The sequence below is a fragment of the Myzus persicae genome, unplaced genomic scaffold, assembly GCF_001856785.1.
Source record: "Myzus persicae strain clone G006 unplaced genomic scaffold, MPER_G0061.0, whole genome shotgun sequence".
NCBI lineage: Eukaryota > Metazoa > Arthropoda > Insecta > Hemiptera > Aphididae > Myzus > Myzus persicae.
The window spans coordinates 177,933-196,759 of record NW_019103184.1 but is presented as its reverse complement, the minus strand read 5'-3'; the positions used below and the strand labels follow the sequence as shown (position 1 = coordinate 196,759).

Genomic DNA, 18,827 nt, shown 5'->3' with positions numbered 1-18,827 from the left:
TTGATAATTTTATTATGCTTCAGTGATAAAGAAAAAGATAATAAATGTGATTTCCCCACCAAGACCTACTACATAACTCGTTTTATTTTAATAATATGCATTATGTAGCACCAATCAAAAATTATAATAATTTTCTATTAGTTTCCAAGCAATATTTTAATTTTTAAAAACCATTACATATATCTATTGTATAAGTAAATCATAGTTTTATACATTGTGTGGAATAATATTAAAAGAGTCATGTGTAAGTTTAATGACACTTTGAAGTCTGTAGCACAAATAGAAAATATTTCAATTTTCAAATTGTTACTCCTAGACAATAACTGAATAACTAGTTACCGCGGTCGAAGTGTATGTCGTTAGTCTACCATGAATGGCCGTCGACCCGACCCGACCCCTCTCCCTATCACCCGTTATTTGCATGTTGCAATCCGTTTTTCGTCTAGTCACTTTTCTCAGCGACTCAGCTGCGTTGTTTCAAAAGCAGCGTTTTCGCATGATATATTATATTTATTCAACGTGTACTGGTAAGATTATTATTTCAAATACAATTGTGTTTATAGCTTATTATACGATAAGGCAATAAAAAATACTAGGTTAATAGCGATGCCCTTTAGAGGGAGGGGTTCAAAATTTTTGCCCAAATAGTATACATTGTGCAAATGTGATAAGGCTCTACATTTTAATTTCTCTTTCATATTTTAATCATCTACACATTCTTTAATACAATACTTTCAAACAATTTTTTCATTTCAAATTCTATGATTACTAACATTATAATTATAATAATTATTTGTACATTTTATTTATTGAAATATCAAATATATGTAGATTCAACTAAACAATTATTTGTTTATGGGTATTAATAGGTACAATGATATACTCATTCTGATGATATTAATATAGGGTACATTTGTTACTCAGCTGATACTTTAAATAAGTTCTCATTTGGTACTTAAACTAGATTTTTATTAAATCTGAATCACCTACAAGTTATTAATAAATACCTGCTTAATGCTTATATATATAAAAATGATTAATGGCTTATAATTAGTATCATCATTATAAATCCTTGTTTTATATATTAATGTATGGCTTAAGCTGTGATGAAATAGTCAGGTTAATTAGATAGTAATTGTTACAAATTGAAAAATAAATAGCCCATATATTATACTAAATATTGTGGAAGATTTGGGTTACATAATTATTCACACTATTCATTCATTTTGAAATATATATTATACATACTCAATTCTGTAATACTCTGTGGTGATTTTTATTTTCCTTCATCCCTATAAGTATGTGTATAATATTCTTCTCTAAAAAGTTGTTAATTTTTGTTAATCCACTATTATTTATACTGTAGGTTTCTACATTGGTAGAATAAGTCTGATCTTTATGCGACTATTGGTATATGGACTAATATTTGACTGATAGCATTGAATTATGATTATTTGTTCATTATTTTAGTCATGAACAAATTATATAGACTTTAAAATTATCATTATGATTTAACATAGGGTGTATTATATTTTATATAATATAATATAATTGTTTAACTTCATTGATTACACTAGCTCTTGTGTCGTATGCTGCCACTTATAGATTTTTAAGCTTTTGATTCTGTATTTATCATAAGCAAGTAGGAATTATTTTTTATGATTTATTCTAAAGAAATTTTATTTCTGGGTAATTCAATTAATGTTCTATCTAATTGTACTTTTAATTTTTTATATGCCTAAATCTGTGTATAGTACCAAGCAGTGTAGTTATGTAATGTTATGCACAAATAAGTAGTTATTTGTAGATTGATTTAAATGAAAGCAATTCCTACTAAAAAGATATGTTTGTATTTTGGTGAAAGATGTAAAATTTTTAATAACATTAATATATTTAGTCTGTCCGGCAAGATAAACAAGCAGCTCTCCATTGAAAATTTGTTAATAAAAATATTTTGTGATACGTAATTTGAAGACTTGGTAGTGTTGTTTTGCTAAGAATTCACATTAATTCTGAACAATTTGAGTTATTTGAATTGTATTATGAACCACAAATTATTATACCTATTACCAAGAGTAAAAGTGTTAATTCATATAATAAACCAATATTTAAAATCAGTTATTAGAATGAGTACAAAATATATGTAATTGATTTAAATTTTTGTCCACCCATTTTGGGTTTTTATCAATAAAAAAAAATTCATGATAATATGCTGATAATAAAAAAAAAGTAAATTATTGATATAATAATATAATAATTTTTTTTCTCCCCATTTAAATTGCACTTTGTCTCGACGCACAACCATGATTAGTTAAATATGCAAACGGTGCCCTAGTTTAAATGTTGGCAGTTTTTTTTCACTGCATGTGCTTAGTTTTTCTACCTTCAACAGTGCACTATACATATACTGCCTGTCTTGTTGTGTTATGTCCAAAAGTTTAGGTTGGTCTGCTCTGAAAATTTCTTGGTGGACCATGGTTAGTGGATGATCTCAAGATAACAATGGTCATACAGAATATGACTGTATCATAGTTGTACTAATAGTTATTAAGTCCACATGAAAATAATTATTTATATCAATTATCAATACTTAATGCCCATTCTTGATCTTTAAAAATATTACTTTCAAAAAATAAGTTCAAAACCCTAAAAATTAAATTACAAATATGTAAACCTCTACTGAAACCCATATGGACGTATAGTATCCAACTATGGGGTTCCGTGAAAAAATAAAATTCAGGCATTCAAAAATATCTCACGTCAAAAAATCACCAGTGCTCCACCCTATATCTGAAACCTGACCCTACACAAAGACCTAGGTTTACAACCCATAGAAGAAGAAGATGCTGTTTTCTATAAATGTTTTTATACTTAATTAGAAAACCATGAAAATCCTCTAATAAAAGGATTACATATCCCATTACTTCCTGGAAATCCTCGTCGTAGACTTAAAAGAAAATAGTGTAGAGATTGTTTAACTTAATCCTATAACAACACAATTTCCAAGCTAAGTGCCATTAATGGGTGGCTCTTTATTCACGCAACCTCATTATGTTTTTTTCTCTCATCTCACATTTACTTATTGTGCTGAAATGTATAGATTGTATATTTCTTGTAACAATAAAAAAATATATCAATTATAATATTGTACAATTTATTTTCCATATTTAATTATATTGTTGATAAAAATAATTGAAAAACAAAAGTAAATATATGATTATTTAACATATGTAATATGTAACAAATTGTATTGAATCTTAGTGTATAAAACCTTTATTGTAGCTATGAATAATATTCAATTGTTAATGATTATCTTTTTTTATTTGATTTTAGCGTTATAATTTTAAACTAGCACTCCAATAATAACAAAATTTGATACAAGAGTATACAAGTACCCGCTGTGATAAAATTAAAAATCCTTAAATATGGATACTTCATCTTTAGATTCAAGTAATGACTTTTTGATTGAAGATGAAACAAATTTGGAGGTTAATACTTGTAACATTTGCAAGTAAGTTATTTTATACTTTTGGTATGTTTATATGTTAATGGAATTGTGTTCTACAGAAATGAGTATATGTGCCCGAGAGTTCTCAACTGCTTGCATGTGTTTTGTGAAAAATGCATCTTACAACTCGTAAATGTTAACTCAATGTTTAGTGTTCTTAATATAATATGTCCTACATGCAGTCAACCAACAACTGTATGTATTTAATTTTACTATTTTAATTATCTACCTATTATGTATTCAAATGAAAATATTCATGTTATATTTTATACTTAATATTTAGACCCAATTGAATCGTGGCACTCTGACTTTACCCCAAGACTATGTGACTAGGGATATTCTTGAAGTTGAAATGTTGAAAACCCATAGACTAGTTTGCAAATCTTGTAGAGATAATAAAGAGGCAACTCATAAATGTATTACTTGCTGCAATTTTTTGTGTTCTAGTTGTGAAAGTATGCACAAGGTATTGTTTCAAATGATGGATTTTTATTATTTGTACTTGCAAGTATAGAACATTTAAATACTGTTAAATATTTTTTTCTTAGATGCTTGTAACACCAGGGCAGTATCACTATATGGTATCCATTGATGAAATGATTCAAAGTGCTCAGGATAAAACTGCTCTACATAAAATGGTTTTGTGTGAAAAACACAATAATGAACAAATGGTGTACTATTGTAACACTTGTAATGTAAGTTATAACAGTTATAATTGTAAATTTGATAAAGTTTCATGTCTATATTTATTTCTGTCATATTATTTTGTATAGATCTATGATTTATATAAATATATGTTTCTAAATTTAGTTCAAGTTTTAAATAATAATTTAATAAAGTGTGAAAGCATTTTAGTACTGGATTAAATAAACTATAATTAAGTTATATTTTAGAGAAATTTCAGAGAATTAACTATTCTAACTTAATCTTAGAGAATTAACCCAACTTCTATTTAACAATGTTTTAGCTAAGTATTATGATTGAAAAATTCACTGACCTTTAGAATAGTTTTTAATTGTCATTTAGTTAGTTATTTTGTATATTAAGACTAAAGTTGCTGATTTATGTAATATTTATTTCCTTATAATATCCTTACAAAGTATTAGTGAATATTGATTTTATTCATTAAATAATATTGTTAATAACTTATCATGACTACATTTTATTTATAGGAGTTGGCTTGTACTAAATGTCTTAATATACCTTCTCCGAGGACATGTCAACATAGTTATGATAGTCTTTCCAATGCTTACAAAAAATATGGAACTGAGTTAGAGTATCTGGTGCGAGAAAGTAAGAATGTTATGAAAAATGTTTCAACTTTGCCAGCTACTTTAGAAAAAGCATTGGATAGCTTACAAACTTCTCATGACCATGTAAAATCAAACGTTGAAGAAACTTTTCATGTAATAATTGTATTATTATAATTGAATAATACATTTTGTTAATCTTTACAATTTTTTTTTAGAGTTTTAAAGCTATATTAGAGACTTGTAAAAATGAGGTATTGGCTCAGCTTAAATCTTCTCAAAAACAACAAGAATTAAAGATTATGGACAAATTTGAAGAGTATGATATTAATTTTTAAGTTACTTAGATTTTTATTAATTACTTAATTTTGGCTTTTAAGGGTGAAAAAAATCACTGACAACATTGGTGGAGTACAACAATTTGCCACACGTCTATTAGAAAATGGAAGTGAATCTGAAATTATGGCATTAAAAAAATTAATTTTTACTCAGATGCTTCAGTTATTTGGTCAAATACCGGATGTTGATGTAGATGCTAAGCTTTTGTATTCTCCTGATGTTAGTGGTTTTGAAAATCATTGCCGAGTAAGTAATCATTAACATTGATATTAAACTTCTTTATTAGTTATGATCATTTTTAATTTTATTACAACAATTCATTATGGATTTTGCCTAATTTACATTTATAGAAATATTTTGGCCAAATTGAAACAGAACAAGGAATGAATGTTGCAGTTGCACCTATCTCTCCACCTACTCCAAGAACCAATTTTTTAACTGACCGCGTGTTTCCTCCGCCTATGTTGTCACCAATGGTTGAATCACAGATATTTGATTTAAACTTGGCTCGCTTATGTTCATTGAATGTTGATGATAACCCTATTTTATCAACGATGTCATCTCCTGATTCATTGGGTGATTTATTGAATACACCAACTAGTTTGGATGGTAGTTTTGCTTTAAACAATTTACAGGCACTTGCTAAACTAGATAATTTGAACATCAACAATAACAATAATAGTAAGATATATTATTTTTAAATTTGAAAAATAAATAATTATTTTATTATTTATGTTGGGTAATTTAGACATGCTTCAAAGCTTGATGAGTCCATTAGCTTTGAATCAATCTGGCTTAGACCCATTTTCTGTAGGTAGTGTGTCATCTATGAGTTCTCCTACAACTACTTTATCTCCTGGTAATTTTCATATTAAATATTGATTAAATATGTGATAATTCAAATGTGTACAACAAATATATTTTAGATATTTATGGAGTAGCTGCTAATTCAAGTTGGTACGGCAAAGAAAGAAGAGCTCCACCAACTAGACCAAAACGTCATTCTAGTAGGCCTAGTATGGATATAGTAGCAAAATTCGGTCAAATGGGTAGTGGTCTTGGACAATTCCATTCACCTCATGGTTTTTGTCTCAGTCCTACAGAAGATATTGTTGTTGCTGATACGCACAACCACCGTATTCAGGTTAGGGTACCTGGGTACCTGTGTATTAAACTATTGACATTTACTTAAAAGTTTATGCTTTTTAGGTATTTGAAAAAGATGGTACTTATAAGACTGAATTTGGCAGAGAAGGGAAAGAGGATGGATACTTATTTTATCCTAGAAAAGTGGTTTTCTTAAACCATAATCAAATAGTTGTTTGTGATCGTGGTTCTGATCGATCTAGAGTACAAATATTTGAATATCCTACTGGTAAATTTATAAAAAAGATTCAGGTTCAGTTTATTGAAATTGTGGCTGGAGTGGCTGTGACTGCAAATGGACATCTTGCACTGGTTGATAGTGTACATCCAACAGTATTTGTTTTAAATGTAAATGAAGATAACGGTATAATGAAGTGGTTTGATTGTGCTTCATATATGGAAGAACCGTCAGACATTATTGTCAGAGGTATGAGTGTTTAAGTACAATAAATCCATATAATATAAATTAATTTACTTTTTTAATTTCAGATGACGACTATTATGTTTGTGATTTCAAAGGACACTCAATTGTAGTGTTTAATGATGAAGGTGTATGCTTGAGACGTATTGGTGGTGAATATATCACTAGTTTTCCAAATGGCATAGATATATCAGAAAATGGTGAAATTTTAGTTGGAGATTCTCATGGGAATCGTTTCCATGTTGCAGTTTTTTCTCATGATGGTACTCATTTAACAGATTTAGAGTGTCCTTATATTAAAGTAAGTATATTGTAGTACTGATCTATATTAGTTTAAAAATGTGAGTTATGTGATATACTGGAGATATAACTTGCATATTAAAGAAATACCTAACAAGTACTAATAACTAATTATGTAAATTTTAAATGGGCATCATATTTTAGAATTCTATGTGTTTTAAAAATAAAACCTGAAGATGTAATTATAACTCAGTGTCATGTTTAGTATATTCAATATGTAGTTAGCAAAATGTTAGATGTATGTTAATGTACAACTTCGTTTTGAACACTTCTTATGAACTATCAAGCCTTAGGTATTTGTACTGTAATACTGAAGTCCTAAGGATTGAAATTTAATATGTTAGTCAATTTTTAAGAATTTTGTCTATATTTTAACTTGGATGCTTATAAATAATATTCGTAGCTTTATATTTTTGATATTTTTAACTGCCATTAGTAGTAGCAGTATTTAATAAAGTCAAATTATTTTGAAAATAATATGTTTAGAAAATGTTATACATTTTCCCTTATGAATTAAAACATAAAATGATTGTTGTGGCATGACCATTCCAGGTTTTTCTATTCTAGACCCCCTTCCCCCCCACATGTACCACCAGCATCAAATTTGTTACCATACCAGAAATTGAAGGTAGCAATGTTGAAGATTGAAGTATCCATTTATCGCTTATCTCAAAAATTCTTTAACATGATGAGTGCATGGTAACATACTGAATCTAAGAGTTCTAATACTTATTTTTGTAAATTTAAATATGTGTTGCCATATATGATATAAAATTCATAAAATTAATTTTTGTCTTTAAAATTCAACAATTGTCTCATTCAACCATTTCAATAGTTACTTCTTATTAGCATAACTAATGCTCCATATTAGTTATATAGCAGAATTATTACCAAGCCCTATCCAACAACCTACAAATTAAAACTAAAAATGAACTTGCAATGCTAAATAATAAACATTTTTACACAAAACTTACATTCAATTGACTAGCCCCTCAATTCTAACTAAGTCTTCAAATTTTATTTATACCCTGATCAGGCCTTGCACATATTAAAAAGAAACTGGAATCAAGGCTAATTACTCATGTACATTTTATTCCATTCCCTACACTTAGATAATATCATTTAAATTATATGCAGGGTATTATCAATGGCCAATGGATGACTTTTCCTATCAAGCAATTCATTTACTGAATGTATTCTGATATAATAATTTATTAAATAACATAGCATTTTCAGTTTATTTTTTATATTGCGCTGAAAATATAAATGTAACAAATATCTTACATTGCAGTTACATTTTAACTAAAGTATGGGAAACATTAATTTCAAAATCCTCATAACTACATATTTTTAGATCATTTTTTTAAATGAAATTCCAATATATAATAAAGGTAAAATAAGAACCTTGTATCATCACTTTATTGACTTGATGGTGTAAAAACTTAACTATTCTAATCTTTTACATACATCTGAGTTATCGTCCAATATTTCTATAAAGACTTAGTAGTAATTTATACACTTTATATAATATTATTAAATATTTGTTATAGGTGTCTCGTTGTTGTGGGTTGAAAATAACTAGTGGTGGTCATATTGTTACTTTGGCAAAAAATAATCACCATGTTCTTGTCTTGAATGCAACTGTGTAAGTTACTCTAGAAAATTATCTGAAAAACTCCCCCAAAAATGTATTTGTTGTTAACTTATTTTTCCTGTTATTCTTCAATTTTTATTATATAAATAGTTAATTAATTTTTGAGACTGCTCGAAGTGCATTTTTTTTGTTTTTTTTTAGATTTAACAAATTTAATTTTAAGAACACTGACATTTTACTGACTTTCTTTTCTTTTATATGATGATTATTATTATTATTATTATTAAATTAATTTATTTCCTCATCAAGAAAAAGTAATTTTAGTTCCTATTTATTAAAAGGTAAAAAAATGTATGAGCTGTTTTTGTTTTTATTTTAAAAGTCTCATAATATTAAATTTCTTGTATTAAGATATATATTGTAAGTCATTTATTATATACATAGTATATATATTATATTATTTTTTTTTTATAAATAATGGACGTTTACCTCGTTTAAACAATCTAGTGAACTTTTTAGTCAAATTAATCTAGAAATAGGCAAAACAATTTTTTTGAAGTTTTAATTATATATTTTATGTATATATACTCATTCACATTATTATTATTATTATCATTATTTTATGACATGCATGTTGTTTAATTGTTAGTTAACTTGTTGTTGGTGTTCTCATACGTAATTGCAATATTAAGATATTATTTTTTCGTTATATTGGTTACTAATTAGTACCAATTGTAATTTTATTTGTTATTACTTTTTTTTTTTAACACAGATAACAAAGCAAGTGTTTTTCTTTTTCGCTCAAACTTTAACGTTCCGTGATTATAAAACAAACCTAATTTAAATTATATAGTTCGATAAATTTTTTAATAATTATTTTCTTGGTTCTATACTTATATAACAACATGGAATTAATTTAAATATCTAGTCATCTACAACTAAAGCCATTTTTTTTTCATATTGGCCATAAGAGGCATGAAGCATAAATAAAATAAATTTCATGATAAAAATGCTGAATTAAAAAAATTGATTTTATTTGAAATAGTTATTAATTTTAGGACCAAGATCCATGTTTATCACTAATTGTTCGTGACAAGATATCTGCTCTTGTTTTACAAATCTTATTTATTTATTTTGTAAATGTGAAAAAGTTAAGAAAAAAATCTTCCTTGTCATAAACATATTTATCATAATTATATATTAAATATTTAATTTTGTTGTAAATATTTAAGAAGACTGAATCGCTAAAAAATACTAGGTGATATTTTTGTTATTTTTTTTCTTTTAATTTTAAGAACTAAGGAAATTGTTTTATTTACCGAATTATTTATATCTAATCTATATTATTATGATGTACTATTTTAAGTTGCAATAAAACAAATTGTTTACTCTACATAAACAGATAGTTATATATGAAAACAATGATAACAATTACATGTAACAAAATATGTAATGAATTATGACCTTGTTAAATCCTAATAAGTCATATGGCACGTGTGGTAAGTTATATTACAAATACTGTTCAGTTATCTTTCAATTAGCTGCAGTTATAGTTCTTTCTATCCAAGTGATCCAACAGATATGAATATTGTCACTAAGTTTTTTAACTGCAACATTTTAAAAGATGGCAAAATTCTTGCACATGACCTATGGGTTGTGGATGGTCGAATAGCAAATCCAGAAATTATATTTTATGACAATAAAAAAGTTCCAGACATTGAAATTGATTGCCTAGGATCTTTAATAACTCCTGGATTTATAGATCTGCAAATTAACGGTTAGTATAAAGTTATATGTTTTATCAATCCTAACATAGCATGAATAACTTACTCATGTATTTCTTATTCCACAATTTGACAATTTCTAACCAACATTTTTCCATAGTTGCATTCAAAGTTCCAGAAAAGTTATAAATCACGTTCAATGTTAATTTAATTACAATATTTTAATAATAAAGGTTCCCCATTTTCATTTAAAAAAAAATAAAATATAAACTATTATCTTCATGACCTTGTTACCATAGATTAAAAGCCATTACTATAATATTATTCAACTATAAATTGACATCACATTGAAGTTGTGTAAGATCAAAGAACAAACATTTATCTATTTACAAAATAAAAACAGATAAGACTTGGTTTGCCATGTTTATAAATGTTTGTGTAAATCTTAATAAATACATTATGGACTATAGTTTTCTTGCATATTCATATTTTATTGAATATTAAAATGCACAGTATTTATATTAGTTAAGTGTCATCTACAGCTAATTATTGCAATGTTTATTTTAAATTATACTTTCTTTATAAAATGATAAGTACTGCCAAAACTTTTGCCCAATTTTGTATTTATTTGTATAGTATATTCATATGATGTTATTTTATGCAATACTTGATAATGGTGTCATTAGCTACCTACAAGTAGTTCAGTGGCTTCTTGAGCACTCTACCATGATTTCTGTGATTCACAATTTGTTGTGCACTTGAGCTATCCTTTAAATATGAAGATCTCACACACTATAAAACAATTCAGTTTTGTGTTGGCGGTGCAATGAGATAATCCCTTTTGCCCATAACTAAAAGAAATTTGAAACTAGGGATCACTCCATATAGTGAAATGAAAAGCATACCTACTTAAATTAAGATTTAACTTGGATACATTTATAATCCATAGTGAAAATTGTATAGACCTGCTAATTGTCCTTACCAAGCATATTGAATTTTTATTGCATATTACAAAACAAATGTTTAATGCACGTCTATGAATCCATCACATGATTTAATCTTTGATGATCTAAATGGTTAAATTACAAAAGAGCATCTTTTTGTATATTAATTATTAATAGTAATACTGTTTTTATATATTTACCCTATTTTCAAATAGTTACATTTTTTGGGTACATCTATCGTCCTATCGATTAAGTCACCAGTCAGCTATTTAATACATAATTAGTTTTTATGAAATTATTCTAAAATATTTAAAATAAATAAACCGAGTAAAAGAAAAAGTTTTGTCGAGCTGCATAAAAATTGATAGTTTGTTCACTAAAATTGAATGGACCTATTAACTAAATCATGTTTAAAGTATAAAAATGTAATATATGTATAGGAGCTTTTGGAGTCGATTTTACTCATCACAGTGGAGATGGACTTGATAAAGTTAGAAAAGGATTATTACAATACGGTGTTACTGGATTTTGTCCTACTATAGTTACAACAACCAGTTCAAATTACCATGAAGCAAGTATAGACAGTACAGTATTAAATTACCTTTAAATTATTTAGGTACCTACTATAAGTTTTTGTTGGGTACAATTGTTAATACACTACAAAACAATGTTTTAGGAAAATTAAAAACTATATCATTGGTAGGTGTATAGATTTTAATATTAATTTAATAAAAACATTAAAAGTATATATTATTTCAATAGTTATTTTCTATTATATTATTTGAAGGTTTCAATTTTCATAATTTAGTTATATCATCATTTTTACACATATTTCATTTTTAGACACTACCAAAGTTCAAACGTTGTCGTGGCAATGAACAAGGAGCTGCAGTTTTAGGGGCACACGTTGAAGGTCCATTCATTAGTAGTCTAAAACTTGGGGCACATAGTCTTTCTAATATAAAAACCTTAGGAAATTCTAGCTTGACAGATACTTATGGTAGCTTGGATAATATAGGAATAGTTACTCTAGCTCCAGAACTTGATGGTTCAATGGAGGTAATCAAACTATTATCTAATAATGGAATTGTAGTATCATTAGGACACACAACATCAGATATGGAAACCAGTATACAAGCAGTAAAAAATGGAGCAACATTCATTACACATTTATTTAACGCAATGCTTCCTGTAGGTATACTTTATTACACAACAACAACTGTTTGAACGAATTGTGTTTATAGTTTCATCACAGAGATCCAGGGTTGCTTGGACTCATAGCATGTCCACCTACTGTCGAGAAGCCATTATTTTTTGGTATTATAGCTGATGGTACTCATACACATCCAGCAGCATTAAAAATAGCCCATAAAGTCAACCCAAAAGGTCTTATATTGGTAACAGATGCGTTGTCAGCCATTGGGCTACCAAATGGAATTCATTATTTGGGTGATAAGCAAATTGAAGTAAAGAATTCAAAAGCATACATAGCAAACACAAATACATTATGTGGTAGCGTGACTTCTTTAGATGAATGTATGAGATATTTTATTAAATCAACAAGTAAGTTATAACTCGTATTTGGTAAAATTGTGTATTAAAAAAAATATCTTAAAAGATTGTAGTGTTGCTGAAGCAATTGAGACAATAACTTTACATCCAGCTCAAGTTTTAGGGATACAACAATTTAAAGGCACGCTTAACTATGGGGCTGATGCTGATTTTGTATTTTTGGGACAAAAATTGAATGTTCAATCAACTTGGATCAATGGACAGTGTGTATTTGAACATAAGAGTGGAGCTGGTTATATTGTGAAAAAAAGTACATAAATATTTTTTAGTTATTACTTCACCATTTTAATTTTTAAGCCAAATATTGTAATTTAATCAATAATATCACTTAATGTACATATTATGAAACTTAAATTATTGAACATAAAGACACCAACGGGATAGTTCCATTAGTTGATTAAAGAACATAATAAAATAAATACAACTTAGAAGTACATTTTTGGATTTACTGTCTTGCTTCTGGATTTGATGCACCAGCAATCATCATAAATATGACTAATGGTAATATATACATCCACTGAAAAAATATGTTTATTAATGAGTTGATGTTTGGAATAAATAAAATCTTAACTTAACTAGTATACAATAATTCATAACTGAACAGGCCATACTAATAATTGGTTTTTCAATTGTAAATAAATTATTAAATGTGATTTACACTAGTTATAAAATAAGTTGTTATTATCCATGAAAGTATTTAATTTTTCCAAATGATTGACTGATAAAAAAAATACCTATTCAATAATAATTTTTAAGATAATTTTATCAATGTCAAAGGTACAAGAGTATTGTCGATTTCTGTTTCTTCAAAATAAAACATCATAATGAGTTTTTATTTAGCTAAATTGAAATTGTTTGAAAAATACTTAGATGGATGAGCCTATAGTGACCTTATGTACGAATGTGAGGGCAAGATCTATTTTGTAAATAACTAAAAAAATAAATATATGTGCAACATATATATATATATCAACTTATATGTATATCAACATAGAATCTATTAGAAGAACAAAAGATGGCTTGTTAACTAAATTTGTTTTAGTGCACTTGGGTATACTTAATAATTTTAAATATATTTTTACTTACATATTTACCAAGCATTGACTTGTTATTGCTTGATTTTCCTTTTTCCCTTGCGTCACGCTCACGTTCCATCTTCTGAATATAAGTTGCGGTATCAGGTCTACAAATAACCAAACATAATGTTAAATATAAATATTTGAATGTAAAAAAAAATCAAAATACAAACACAGGACTGTTTTCTGGCCTTCTGAAAAATACTGTAGTTGTAAAATTATTTGTGCTCAATTCATTAAAACTGTTACAGTTGTTTGATGTAGTTGCTAAGTTAACCGCAAATGGAGAGTCTAAATGATCCAAATGTAGTGTTAGAATATCATTTAATTTGGATCCAACTATAAGACATGCTCTAGTAAAAGTAAGAAAACTTGTTTCTTTGCCGGATAATGTTCTGACGGTGACTTTCACTCTGTATAGTTCATTTTTAGATGCTAATTGCTATAAATAAATATATATATATATAATTGATAAATATAAAACAGTTAATTGAATATTTATTAAATGATTACATTTAATAACTGTATGTCTGAGTCATTAATAGCGGTAGTAGATACAACATCATTCCTGGACTCCAAATTAACAAGAATGGAACTGCGTTTGGTGAAACCAGCATTGGGAATCAATTCATGTTCTAAATAAACGTCAGATATTGAATCATAACTTGTGTCCTGTAAAAATAAATTGACTTATTGCAATTATTTGTCAGTTTATTTTCAATTAATTTTACTTACTGAACAGTAAATACCACTTAATACAGAACAAAATAAGAAGATTAGTTTATAATGGATCATGTTGATGTTTTTTGTTTAATCCTTTAAAATAAAAAAAATAATTCACATAAGAGATTACACAAAAAAAAACCATTTGCTTGAATTCAGTAACAGATACTATATTACATACTTATAGTTTACACAGTCACACAGAAAATACAATTAATGATATGTCAACAGACTACGATATTAACAAACTTACATTCAAAATACATAATAAATCAGTATAAGTAGATTACTCACTATATAGCTAGTTGTATTCACTAATCAGTAATCACTATTAATATTACTCAAAATGGATTTATAAAATGAAAGGCGGAACTTTAGTTTCCATCATAAACATATTCTAACAATTAGTGTTTAGCGTTCACTACTATAATAGGTACTAGGTTTCCAATTTTTAAGCTTAATTCTTAAGTCTTAAACAAAAAACTTATTAGTTATTAGCTAACATTTTAATAATATTATCTTACACCATTAGCAATTGGGTACTATGATAGTATGATAACAGACTAACAAGTAACAAATTACAGTAGTTATAAGTACATGTAACTACCGCTGGAAGCGCTGCCTACCCAGACTGCCACCATACGTAATAATATAAAAATGTTATATTATTCTGTGATCTACCACGATTTAAGAGAAAGTAAAGTATAACCGCAGATTATATGAAAATATAATCTGTGGTATAACTTTATTAGTGGCTTCCATTTAAGTAAGAAAAGTGATTTTAATTTTTGAAAAATTAAAATAACAATTTGTCGTTTGTGTAATTCAAAAATAACAAGCGTAACTTAAAAAATAGTTTTATATGAGTGTCCAAAGTTACAATTTTGATAAAATTCGTCAAATCGAAAAATAATTTTAAGATAGAAATTCATAATATTTTTGATTTTTAGATCTTAGATTTTAAAATTCAATACAAGATTCCTCATAATTGTTTGTATCTTGAACAGAGAAAAAAGTTTACTTATAAAGACGAATTCATCAAAATCACGCAAATTTGTTACCTAATTACTTTGTAGTTAAAAATGTATGAGAATTGAATTTTAAACAAAATTTCTCAGAAATTAATAGCTTATAGGTACTGCAACCAAAATATTTAAAAATAAATTAACACGGTTTTTTTATAGGAAGAAATTATTTAGTGGAAAAAATATATACGATTTTAGTTATTTTGTTGTAATTTAAGAATATTTTTCATGTTAACTTGAAACATTTGAAACATTTTGTATTTTTATTATATTTTATACATTCAATGTTTTCAGAAAATATTAATTCAACCCAGTGGCGTACATAATATGGGACGAGGTGGGGGGCGGTGTTCAAACCCCAATTATTTTTCCACTATTTGTATAAAAGTATAAACATTTAAAAAACAATTTTCATATAATATTTACATAGTAAATATGTGTATCAAATTGTTATATAACGATAACCCCACCCAATGAAAATATCTGTGTACGCCACAGATCTAAGACAAATGGACGTGGCCGTTTAGACTTGTCGACAATCGGACGTAAAAAAAAATTATAATCGAAATCATAAAGCAGTAAATAAAATTAATAAGTTATTTGCATGTATTATAATATTTATTCGTCAAACAAAAACGAATACAAAATATTTAAATATACAAATTATTTATTACATAAAATATTAAAAATAAAAATGTATCCAAACAATTTTTTATTACGTTTGTAGGTATACCAGCAATCAAAATACAATATCAAAAAAAGTTATTTGTACTAATTATTATAAATTATAATATGTCCAAAATAGAATATATAAAATATATTTATTTTCTCTTTGAAAATTTACAATCTGTATTTTGAAAACACAATGAGTAAATGTGATAATATGTACAACAAACAATATAATATAATGACAGAATGACAGGATAAGAGAAGCCATCCAATGATAGAACCCTTCAGATTTAAATTAAACATAATTTATTGATTTATTTTTTATTTTTTTATTTTACATTGAATCATAGAAGATCACGACACCAGCGTCTAATAAGGCGGCGAGGGGGATTGTCAGGAAGTGTACGTGATGATAGGTGGGAGATAAGAAGATATTGGTGTAGATGTAATTTTTTGTGAAATTTATAAAATATCTTATAAGTTTTTTTTTATATTAAATTATACATTTGATGTTAATGCAGAGAAGTATTTTGAGCGATTCCGTGTAAAAATGATATTATAGTTCTAGTTTCATAACTTTGAACAATTCTTAAAATACGTTTATCCGCATCAATAAATGTATTTAATTTTTTGGAGGGACTCTTACCTGCTTTAAGTTAGCTGTAAAATACATCTCGCTCAGCTTGTACTTTTCGTAAACAGTTGATGGAAGACTACAAACTAGGATGTTGAACTCCCATTTCGACATATTTTAATCGTCTATAGCTGCTTCAGCGTGGTTGTTAGTCCTATCGTGACCATTCAAAACTCGTAGGTGTAAATTCCAAATGTGTGGTGTTAATAATGCTGCCCGACGACCTCTTTTTCGTTTTTATTAACCCTCCGAGCATAATTATCCTCAAACCAGTCAAATAAAGGTTGTAAACATTCTGGTAAATCATCTCCTAATTGTTGTGTAGTGCCCGGTAGTGGTATCTAGGTTTTCGATTGGAACAAATGAAAGAGCTACCACAATTTTTATAGATAATGAAAAATCAGCATGATTTTTATACATTGAAGCAAAACCCATTTCGTTTATTTTTTTACAAAAGTTTTTTGTTAGATGATAGAAAAACCCTGTATTTAATATATTTTGATAATGATCTATATTATAATAATATTATTCTTTATTTCATTTAAACATTTTTTTTTAATTGTCCCTACGTCCAAATGGCTACGTCCATTTGTCCCTCTTCGGTACGCCACAGATTCAACCTACTGTATTATTATTATTATTATTATTAATGAATTGTTGACTGTAGTCTAGTTTCCAGCTTATTTTATTTCCAATTATCCTATACATCATTTTATATGATTTTTTTCTTTCTTCTTGAAATGGATTTATTTGTAGGTATCCCGTACCAGCTCTTCCCGTTTTTTTATACCAATTAATGTTAAGTTTATTCATAAGTCTTTTTATTTATTTTTTTGCTTTTTCAAATGCAATTGGCAGCGAGTATTTGCGGTCCCCTCCATTTTTTAACCTACAAAATTAATTGACTTTTAAATACTTTAGTACTAATAGTGCTATATACGGCTTTTTTATTCCTCAGTTATTCCTTGGTGACCTAAAAGACCTTAAGTTAAATGTAATAACTCAAAAAGTGACTTCATGAAAATTTTAAATTTAACTTAAAGAGTAAATAAGATGGTTATAATTTGTTTGGTTCCGGGTGGTCCACCAGTCCAAAAGTTATAAGTATATTTGGCGCTGAGGAAGTGAGGACCATCGACTCTGCGCTGAACAGTCTTCAAATTCGCTTGTCTCCCGGACGTTGGGCGATGTTGCTGGCAGGTCGGGCGCCGACTGCACGGACGTACACGATAACGCGTTAACTCCTTTCGGAGTAGCCATCGGACTCACAGCACCATTATCCTGCAGCGATGCGTTGTTGGATCCTGCGTCCTTTGGAACGGACATCTCGAGGTCCGATGGACTGAATGGGGGTCCGTTTTGTGTGAGCACTTCAGAAAGCTCAAAAGGCTTGCAGGGCAACTCGGCTGGAGCGGACAAACACTGGTGGGAGACTTCGGAGTCTCTTGCTGCGGCTGGTTGATGACAAGTCGTGGCCACGTTCGGCGTAGACTTGTGTCTTTTCAACGTCGGCCAAGTTCCAACCCGTGTCGAAAATTTAGTTGGATTGTTGAACTTTGCCGATCTCAGCTCTTCAAATATCCTCTTCATCTTTTCTCCTTCCGTTAACTCCAGCATTACGATGTCGTTAGAATCTACGGTAGACATATTTAATTATATGACTTAACAGCGTACAACGATTCAACAATTAATACTGGGAACGTATAGAACACCTGAACACGATGCGCACGTAGATGCTTCAAGGTAGCTTAGCTAGTGGATAGTGATCAATACGCGAAAATAATTTTCGAGTTACAAAAATAATTTATACCAAGGGCGCACCCAAGGGGGTGGCTAACGGACTTTAGCCCCCCCCCCCCCAAATGGCTAGCCCCAAAACATATTTTATTAGGTTTATTGACA

At 28.0% G+C, this 18,827-nt stretch overlaps 3 protein-coding genes and 1 pseudogene across 4 annotated transcripts; 2 read left to right on the top strand and 2 right to left on the bottom strand.

Annotated features, from left to right (window-relative positions):
• Nucleotides 1–177: 177 nt before the first annotated feature.
• On the top strand, nucleotides 178–8,739 carry LOC111033962 (B-box type zinc finger protein ncl-1-like). Its single transcript, XM_022314940.1, has 14 exons — nucleotides 178–527; nucleotides 3,334–3,511; nucleotides 3,568–3,703; nucleotides 3,792–3,974; nucleotides 4,057–4,203; nucleotides 4,681–4,914; nucleotides 4,977–5,077; nucleotides 5,139–5,343; nucleotides 5,448–5,778; nucleotides 5,846–5,956; nucleotides 6,024–6,241; nucleotides 6,307–6,670; nucleotides 6,733–6,965; nucleotides 8,515–8,739. Exons 2-14 carry the CDS (start codon nucleotides 3,426–3,428, stop codon nucleotides 8,611–8,613), a joined length of 2,448 nt encoding a protein of 815 aa, XP_022170632.1. The 5' UTR covers nucleotides 178–527; nucleotides 3,334–3,425; the 3' UTR covers nucleotides 8,614–8,739.
• Nucleotides 8,740–10,025: 1,286 nt separating this feature from the next.
• LOC111033953 (N-acetylglucosamine-6-phosphate deacetylase) lies at nucleotides 10,026–13,234 on the top strand. Of its 2 annotated transcripts, none has more exons than XM_022314931.1 (5): nucleotides 10,026–10,335; nucleotides 11,667–11,810; nucleotides 12,320–12,417; nucleotides 12,471–12,789; nucleotides 12,845–13,234. In XM_022314931.1, the coding sequence occupies exons 1-5, from the start codon at nucleotides 10,140–10,142 to the stop codon at nucleotides 13,054–13,056; spliced, it is 969 nt and encodes a 322-aa protein (XP_022170623.1). In that variant the 5' UTR covers nucleotides 10,026–10,139; the 3' UTR covers nucleotides 13,057–13,234. The 2 variants fall into 2 exon arrangements, with proteins under 2 accessions (XP_022170623.1, XP_022170622.1); XM_022314930.1 differs by having other exon boundaries at nucleotides 10,030–10,335; nucleotides 11,667–11,797; nucleotides 12,070–12,417.
• Nucleotides 13,088–15,154, bottom strand: LOC111033955 (ER membrane protein complex subunit 10). The gene is made up of 6 exons (XM_022314932.1): nucleotides 14,892–15,154; nucleotides 14,610–14,690; nucleotides 14,388–14,546; nucleotides 14,048–14,316; nucleotides 13,885–13,981; nucleotides 13,088–13,315 (listed from the first exon to the last, which is right to left on the bottom strand). Exons 2-6 carry the CDS (start codon nucleotides 14,667–14,669, stop codon nucleotides 13,244–13,246), a joined length of 657 nt encoding a protein of 218 aa, XP_022170624.1. The 5' UTR covers nucleotides 14,670–14,690; nucleotides 14,892–15,154; the 3' UTR covers nucleotides 13,088–13,243.
• A 1,393-nt stretch (nucleotides 15,155–16,547) lies between these two features.
• LOC111033970 lies at nucleotides 16,548–18,572 on the bottom strand (annotated as a pseudogene).
• Nucleotides 18,573–18,827: the final 255 nt, after the last annotated feature.